General features: G+C 41.5%; 1 protein-coding gene across 35 annotated transcripts in view; it reads left to right on the top strand.

Moving 5' to 3' along the window:
- ARVCF (ARVCF delta catenin family member) overlaps positions 1-6,172 on the top strand; it is a 241,395-nt gene extending 235,223 nt beyond the window's left edge. For all 35 annotated transcript variants that reach the window (XM_065033011.1, XM_065033014.1, XM_065033013.1 and 32 more), the window contains one exon: positions 916-6,172. Coding sequence is in view for 9 of the 35 variants with exons in the window: in XM_065033039.1 (XP_064889111.1) it covers positions 916-947 (32 nt within the window). In the remaining 26 variants the exon portion in view is untranslated. The remainder of the gene's footprint in view (positions 1-915) is intronic.
- Positions 6,173-9,519: the final 3,347 nt, after the last annotated feature.

Consider the following 9,519-nt stretch of genomic DNA (forward strand, 5'->3'; position numbering starts at 1 on the left):
GCCCTGCCCATCTGCAGGAAAGCTGCTGGCTGTACACAAGTTACTTTGCAAGGAGAGATGATTTTGCTTACACAGTAAACAATGACCCACTTCTCAATTCCTTTTTTTTTTTTGTTCTGTTGCTGAAGAAAGGTGCCTTTTTGCTGCTTTCTAGTTCTCTGCCTTTGTCACATGCCAGGTTCCTCAGTAATGTCACTGGCCTTTCTTTTCTCCTGCCACTGCTAATCTGTCTCCTGCTGTCGTGCTAGACAGCCCTCTACCCTGGTTCTACCTTCTGGTGCTCCATGAGATGTGACGCTACGTTTGGAACAGCAGGTTTTCTGCCCCTGGCTATGACTAACAGAAAATCTTAGTGCCTGTTGTGCACTGGGCAACTTTCCCATCAGAGTGAACAATAGGCCTTTAAGGCCCAAATTCCAAAACATCATCCACCCCTATAATTCTACATGGTAAACATTTGCATTAGTGGGAGAGAACACTCCTGTATGAATTTGGGGGGTGGTGGTGGATTATTTTTTTTTCTTCTCCTCCTCCTTCATTTAAGTGCTGAGTGTTCACAGACTCTTTCTGTCCCTGCGTTGGAAGCACCTGCTCAGGGCAGTTTTCAACAGGGAGCTGGAGCTGATGCTGGCACTGCTGGTGCCCTGCAGCTGGTCAGCACTGGTCAGCCTTGCAGGCCCAGCCAAAGGGCAGGAGAAGCAGCTGTGTGTAGTGCCCGTATGCTGCACTCCTGCGCTCTTCCTCTGAGCAGTGAAGCTTACAGGTGGGAGACGGACTGAAAAACTCCTTTTCTCCCAGGGACCCGTACATTGGGGATAGGTGGATGTTTACAGTCACTGCCCTACCACAGGGTGATGGAGATCACCAAGGTCATGTTACTCTCTGGTATTAATCAGTTTTGACTTTATTTTGCAGGGCTAGAGTCCAAACACATTTTTTTTAATTGAGGGGGAGAAATAAACATTGAATTGACCCAGAGGATCTCATCAGTCACCACTGCCATTCAGATTTGGAGGGCGCTGCATCACTGACCGGCTGCAGATTCCAGGAGGACGTGGGGAGAAAACACGACTGCCTGCCATTGCCAACCCGGAGCACCATGCCTTACAGCGAGACAGTTTGCTTTTTAATTCAGTTACATTCCCAGCAGAAATAGCCACCACCTCCCCCTCCTTCCCACTCCTGCAAGAAGCAAGCAAGCAAGAAAAGAAATCCAAGCTTCCATCTAGCTGGCTGCGTTCTTAGGCAGTGACTCTTACATGTGGATGGTGCCAAGTATGAGAAGTGAAGGTCGTGTGGCAGCAGATGGCTTCACAAATGAAAGAGAGACTGCAGAATATTTGAAATAATATCATAGGTGTAGCCATGAAGATAATAGCACTTTTCTGGTTTGGGGCTCGTTGTTTTATTTTTCTGTTTTGGGGGATTTCTTTTGAACTGTGAATCTAACATTTTTAAAGGCTTTTTGAAACATGTTTAAGTTTTCTTTATTATTTCCACAGAAAGTGCAGGAATGTTGAGTGGGTTTGTTGGATTTCAATGAAGGGAAAAAATGCAGAACAAAAACGCTGGTCAAGTGAACTGGAGAGTGGATGACAAAATTGATGCAAGCTGTATAATCTGCTTTTAGAGTAAGCTATATCAATCACAGTGCTATATTATCGTTATAATCTGGTGTACAATACTTCTGCCTTTTGAATTCTGTAATGGCTCTGTTTTTATGTCCACATATTGAAAAGCAGTTTATTGAAGGTTTCAGTGTCCCTGGTTCAGAAGTCTATGCTGAGGAATGGAGTTGGCTGGCTTTTTATTTTCTTGTTCTCAAAGATTGCAATAAGGAGCATTTTAAATGTACCAGTGTTGCATTGATGATTAACAATTTCTTTTGCCATGGCTGTTAACACACTGCAAGAAAATAGGAGCTTTTTTGTAGGATGTCTTATTTTGAACATGCTGTAATTTTAAATGGGTCTGTCACTTATATTTTATGGTAAATTTATCACTATTGGATCCATGTTTGCTTTGGGCTACAGATTCTGAAGAAAAGTGCCACAAAGGGAACTGGTTTGGCATTTTTTAAATGATCATCGTGATTTCTGTGTTCCTTTGGTTTTCTTTTAAGATTACATATTTCAGTTGATGTGAAAATCACCCACGTGCAACAGTTCTCCTCTGAGATGCCAAGGCCTGCACTGCGTAAGGGGGAATTTTTACCTCACAAGAACGTCCTCTGCATATATGGTACCTGATAATGCCGTGAACTAAATGACTTCAGATCACTGATTTTCTCCAGGCATTGGTCACGATGAGCATAGGAAGCAATTTGTCTCTGTAGTAACATCAGAGGACTTTTGCTGATTTTTGTTTGATTGCCACTGTTCTTTGCCACGTTTAGTTTTAAACAAGCTCCTAAAATCGGTGTGACTGGAAAGCACATTTTGAGTTTAGCAAACATCATTTGCGGTTTTCAGTGCCTGCCATTTCCTTTGTAATTAAAAAGGGGAAATACCCAACAACCTCACCTCCCCCAAAATATTATTGTAATAGTAAACATCTAAAATTTTTGTAAAAAAATATTTTAAAACTTAAAAAAAAAGGCAAGTACCAAGAGCTTTGTATCTTCTTGAGTATATAAAAAATTTGACATGAATACATATATATAAATAAATAAATCTATATATCTATATATATATTGTTGTGCAGAGGATAGGTTAACAAAACCATGTGTGAAGTAGTTTGCAGGAGAGGGAAGCATTTGTTGATTCAGGGAAAAAGACTGATGCCAGAAGTTGTCAGTGATTTGGATGATACATGTGCTCCTTCACACCCTCCCTTTTTGACACTAATCTTCCAGGTATGTTGCAGTGGTCACTTCTGGATCCTGGGGAAGGTCAAGTTGCTTGGAGCAAATGAAAATAGCAAAGGTTTGTTTTTTCACCTGCATGACAGTCCTGTTGGGCCAAAGATGCTCAGTGGATCAAGGGAAGCGAAGAGATACATCTGTGATTATCTGCTTTTGTGTTGGGGCAGTGTCTCTCTATGTGTAGACATAAAGTGTGACAATGAAACCAGATACATAGTCTGACTGTATATTATATCAATGGTGCTCTTTTCATACTTGTTCTGCCAATACGCGGAGACCCTTTTAACCAAGCTACACAGAAGAGTTTTATATCACTTTTGGTTATGTACTTGGTGTATTCTTTTTGTATATGAAAGGATTTTTTTAAAAACGTTAAGTAATTAGCAATGGAACCTGCTTTGTAGCTGATTAGAACAGTGTAAGAGAAGGGCCATGCTGTCAGTCTGTCCCTGATCTACTTCAAACCATATATTTACCAAAGGAGTCTGAGCAAAAGTTCATTTAAAATAAAAACCTAACTGTTGAAAGGAGTCTCTGCTAAGACTTTGTGATTTAGTTATTGTACAGATATTTTAAAGCCAGCAAGAGGTTAACAGAGAAAACTGTAGGAAAGGGGAAGTGAAGTGACTAAGGGCCAGTTATGGCCATGACCTCCTATCCCAGATATCACATGGCTCTCAGTGGGCACTACAGGGACACTCAAAATCTGGATTGGCATCTAGTTTGGTCTCTGTCATTAGTGGGCTAAGAACACTGAGGAGTAGTTGAGAAGCAAATTCGACCCCATGTGACTTTCCCCAAAAAATCCTTTTTGTATGTACACTGCGTCCTGCGATAAAGAAACTTTCCTGTCAGGTTAGATGGTGTTGCCTGCCCAGGGTCATTGTAGCAAACTGTTCATTTTCCTGGGGGCAAGTGTTCTGGCAGCCAGCGTAGTTGTGAGCTGACAACATGGTTTATTGCTGCAGAAAAGCAAAGGGTGGTACATCAAGAAGTCAAATACCAAGTCAATGGGCTAAGACTTCCCCTGGAAATCACACGTCTTACCCCTTCCCTTCCCATGCCTTACAATAATGATGAATTCCCAAATATGTAGCAATAACCCATTATTTACATTACTGTGGTTTTTTTTTCTTTTCACTAAACTCTTGTTTGGATATTGAGGAAGGAAAATGGATTGTGGGGTGACTTGCATGTGAGACTATTGCCTTATATTAATCAGCCCACCAGCTGAAGTCCAAAGCAAGGTACTTTGAACCAGATCGGGTGATCTGATGTCCTTTTTATCTATGGCCACAAGCTTGCTGGTGGGATGCCTGCCCGTACCCCTCCCCTTGCTGGCACAAGTGTGACTGACTGGTTGAGCTGTTCTGGTATGTGGGTGGATGAACCCGTAATTGTTGTGTTTTGGCAGCAGGGACTGTATGTCAAGAAGGGAAAGCGGCAGTGTGTGTGACTAAAGCTGCAGTAGGGTCTAAAGTCTGCTAAAAGGCAGGCGATGCTTTTTAGGGCTCAGGTATGTGACTTCCTTCTGTTGGCTCCACTGTGAAAACTGAAGGGAATCTGCCTGCAAAGGGGTGGGATGGAAAAGATTTTCTACTTGCAGAAATTCTAGCGGGAAGAATGGTTGTGGAAGGAAGTGATGGTATTGCAAAACTCCTGATGAAGAGGAGGAGGCGGTTTGATGGCCCAGTGAGGGCTGAGATAACACAGGGTAGAGGGAGACTTCTGATGGCATGTTATTAGTGCAGAACTTTCTTCCCAGGGAGGTGGCCCGCATATCTCCCAAGCATCTTTACTAAGCTGTGGAGGTTTAAAAAAAACATTGTGTGTCAAGACTCCCCTGGAGAAGCATCAAGTTTTGTTGTTGAGTACATGAGCAATTGTACTTGTGCTTACAACATCTGGGGTTGGTCTGTCTGTCTGAAGAATTCAAGGAGGAGAGTGGAAATGCAGGGCTTTAGGACATGTTGTTTCTTTCTTGGATTTAAGTAGCAATTTAACCTTAAGTGTAACTTGACAACTCAAGATGTGTTGCCAGCTTGAAATGTTCCCCAAAGAACAGCTTGGGCAGCCATAGGTGCTGATCTTTAATGTCTTCTGGCCAAAACACCTGCCTGGTTCTGCTCTTGTGCACTCTGACACGCCAATCCTGAATGTGTCTGTATTGGGAAAACAAATCTGGTTTCTGCCAAGACATCACAAAAGGGACCAACTTGGGGAGTAGGAACTGACTTGCTGTGACACATCAAGAAAGCAGGGGGTGGCATGTTCATTATAGCAGATGAGCAAGTTCTTGCCAGCTCTGAGGAGTAGTCTTCAGTGATTTTCATTTTTTTTTCTAGCACGCAAGGCTTCTGCTAGGCAAAGCAGTTTTCACTCCTAGAGCAGTTCTATGAGACTGAAGGTGGTGAGTTACCTTCTGTTACTTGCCTTAAAGCCGAGTGTGTCGGCTCAGCTGCCTGCAAGAGAGGTGCACGTTAAACCCTTCGAGGCAGCAAAGCTTTGGAAGCCAAACGGGCATATGGCAGCGGTTACAGCCTCTGTGCTGTCTGACTGCCCACTCGGTGAAAACAACAGTGTGCCGATAACTTCAGCCAGCATTTTTGTGCTGTTGGGGTGGAGTTGTGCTCTCACAGTTTTTGAAGGGGTTTATATAGGCTTCATTTCTTGCAAAATTTCTTTGTTTTGATGCCCCTAAAATCTGGTGTTTCCTTTGACAGAGAAGTTCTCTGATTTATTGGTACAATGACTAACCTAGTGCATTTAAGGAGAAGGTATTATGAACCTTTTTTTCTGTCTGAAGTTTTACATCAGGGTAGGATATTCTGAAGTCCAAGGTGTGAGAAGGAAGATAGCGCAGATACTACAAGGCCTGCCAATCTGGTTCTTACTGTTCAGAAAAACAAAATAACTAGACTAAAAAGCTTACTGGTAATTAGTAGCTAATGTGTTTGTAACTATCATGTGCCTTAAATTTTTCATGGTAGGAGAATTAAAAAAAAAAAAATCAACAATGTGTTTTCTGTAATACTGCTCAACATTCTCTCTGTAGTTTAGACTGGTGGGATTTTGCATTGTATTTACACTGTACTATAAACTGAAACACTTAGAATGGTTTGATTTTACAAGTATGGAGAGGAAAAAAAAGAAGGTGGAACATGCTTTTCATAGAACAAATGTTACCGTGACAGAATGTATTACTATTATAGGATCTTTCCATAATGCAGACAAGTAGAATGCTTGTTAGAAACCAGGTATGTAGGATAACAGTTTGGTGTGTTTTCAATAAACCATGCCTGGAAAGAATACATGTGCCATTGGTTATCTTTTTGTTACATCAGGTATCTCAAATATTCTTTGGCTTTTCAGCAGATGTTTTCTGTGGCAGGGGTTTACTCAGCCCTGGCTCAGGTCAGTGCACTGTGTGTTAGTAAAAGGTCAATGGCAATGAGAGCAATTAGAATATCCTTTAAACTAGTATAGCTTAAAATTTTTGATTCATTGCCATATGCTGGAGTTACAGCATGAAGTCCTGTAAGTACCCTGGACTGTAGATCATGTTTTTTTTTCCTTTATAATATAAAAGCATATTTCTGTGGGAAAAACATCTGCATCACTGTTCAAAGGCTTGCGCATTTGGGACCACAAGCCTGACTTGCTGATGGTTTTTCCATTTGGGAAGTTATTAACCTTTTCCAATTTAGTCATAAAATCCATGTAATTTTACAAAGATTTATCTTTTCTGAAATGTGTGCAAGTATACTCATAAATAAAGTAAGAACAACAGAAAATCTTTGTTATACCAATATATGAGGCTTGGTTGAGATGAGAAATTGTTATTTTGGGGATGTACCAAATAATGTACATTTGTTGCTGTGTGGGGGAGAAAAATCCCGATGCTGAAAATTCAATCATGTATTTCATGTAACAGTCAGTTACCAACAGCTCTTAATTATCTTCAGGACTGCCTCTCCCTGGCACATTCATCTGTGTTGATAGGATCAGTAGGGAGACTGATGCACCTAAACACATCATACTTGCACCACGTGTTCATGAAGCATGACAAAACCCAGGAAATCTTTACACGAGTGTTCCGCAAGGTCTTACAGATAGAGCGGAGGTCAGGTTTTCTGTGAGTGAAAGGTTGATGAACCATTGTCAGTAACAGAGTTTGCCATATGTTAATTGCTGATTGTACCATTCACAGCACTATAAGTTTCCGTTTACTTGCAAGTGCTTGCGAACATCACTTGAAAGGTCATCTTCAGCTTGCCTTCCCTCCTTATTTCAGATGTCCTCAACGCATCCCCAGGAGTTTTGTAAAATCATCTCCAGAATCTGTTCTTGCAGCTGGATGATCTAGTTTTGCAAGTGCTGTGGTAAGATGTGGGCACCTGGACTTAGCATCTTGCTCCTAGGTATCATCAGTGTTCTGCTGCAAGGAGGAATCTGGTTTGTTCTTTGTGGATACACTAAAATGGCAATGAATAGCAGATGCTGTAGGCGAGGTACTGAGCTAAACCTGGTACATAGTTTCTGCAACTGATCTTTTACAGCTGCCAAAGTGATTTCATTTCCAGCTTATCACAGGTTGGGCAAATGGAAGCAGTGAGTCCTGCAGGTGAAAGGTTAACCTGGTAACAACAGGCAAAAAATATCACAGCCCTCATCTGTTTCAGGTTTCAGCAGTGTCTTGGGAGAATGTTCTGTCCTCAAGGGTCTCTTGCCCAGTGTCTTACCGTGAAGGTCTCTGTGCAACTGTGCACAGCAATGGCAGAATCTCATTCTGGTGTGAGCTGACAGAGGGGATTTTTTACAATGGGAGGTTGTATCATAATGGGACCATTAACTGAGCTGTAGAGACAGAGGCAAAGACTAAAACTCTTTTACTGCATTTAGTGTGCGTGCACAGCAAACATAGCCAGCTGTTATTCATAGGATACCTTATAATTGATTCCTGATTGATTGACTACTTAACCAAATAAGCACGCATTGCTGTCAGGGTGGTGTCACCTCTCGTGGGAGAGTTGGGATCTCGGTGGTCTCTCTCTTGCTGCTTTTATAGATATTTATGTATGTTCTCTTCACTGCACCTAATGTTTGACTCATTGCTCAAAATTCTTCAGGGGGTGCTTTTCCCTTCCTTATACCAACAGGAGGAAGCACTAGCTCCTGTACAAATGTATGATGACTGCTGTTTGCTCTGATGAGTAATTTCTGCTGTAAGGATTGCTACATGGGTGCTGTTATGCTCAATTTGGTATTAAATCAGGAAGCGAAAGGGACTAGTGCTGGGTTTGACTTCCTCATAAATCCTCTTCTTCTCTTGTACACTTGTTTAAAGACTCAGTTCAATATTTTGAAAGACAACATCATGTTACATTTGAGGTAACAGAGGCTCTGGCAGAAACCAGACCTCAATTTCACGTGTTGCCTGAATAACTAAGACAACTTAGAGAGTAGCTGTCATTAGGGGAATAGATCTCAATTAGCAGTATTCGTTGGCATCAACCATTTGGGATACAAGTTGTGGGAACTGGCTGAAAGCTGCATGTTGTTTGAAGGAGTTCCTTCCATTGAGAGCCTCCTATTGGTATGCTTTCTGTGGGCAGCCTTTAAATGTGCTTCCAGACGCACAGTTCCATACCTGTTTTGTGCAAGAATAGATTGTCTTCTGGTTGCAACAGGCTGATGTTGCAATTCAGTGGGTTTTTAGAATATGTTTGTATTATAAGATCCACTGTCCACATTTTGTTTCTCCTAGAACTCAAAGCATGACTTTATTTTGAAATGTAACTCTTCTCCGTGGGAGATTTCACATTTGTGTCAGCAATTCCAGGTCATATTTGCTCAACTGACTAAAAGCCTTTTTTTAAAATTGTCAGTCATGCAGAGTTCTTTTTCATCCCTTGCCACCAATAATTAAGAGCGTTTCAGAAGTGTGGTCAAGTGGAAAAATTTTTCTTCCATATGGAATTCTGTAAATAATCTGATGATACAGACACTGTGTTTCTTTTTACAATTTGCTGTGCGGGAGATCCTTTCTAATGAATTAAAATACCTTCTTTATACTAAAGGGTGGCTGTTATATTTGCACATTTATTCCATGTGCATGATTCACTAATGCATCTTTTGAAATATCCATGCTAAGTATGGGTTCCCTCCTTTCCTAATTTTCATGACGGTGTCTCAGATGGTAATTTTGGCCATTAACTAGCAGTGGGAATGTATTGTTTTGATCCTCTCCTGTAAAATGCAGAACAGCCTACCTGTTTACTCTTAAGCATCCTTCACCATATATCTGAGACTTTGGGTTATATACGTGTTAAGTGCCCTGCTATGGCAGGAGTGTCTAGGTGCAAAGGTGTCTAAAGCTAGAAACAAGAGACGTGCAGAAAAAAATTCTGGTCAGCTGTATGTATCCAGATTTTCCAATGTGCTCTAGAAACGTTTGCATGCCAGTAAATGGGCAAATTTTGCAAAAATTGCTTGGAATCATCTGAAAGACTTTGGCACAGTGACTTTGAGTTGAACCTGAATACCAAGAGGATGTGCTGCTAAGCAAGCTTACAAATCAGGGACATTCCCAGTGTGAGGTGGCAGTGTTAGAACTCGGTCTGCTCCTATGTGAGACAGCACAACAGAGTCACAAG

Source organism: Columba livia, chromosome 17, assembly GCF_036013475.1.
Source record: "Columba livia isolate bColLiv1 breed racing homer chromosome 17, bColLiv1.pat.W.v2, whole genome shotgun sequence".
NCBI classification, from domain to species: Eukaryota; Metazoa; Chordata; class Aves; order Columbiformes; family Columbidae; genus Columba; species Columba livia.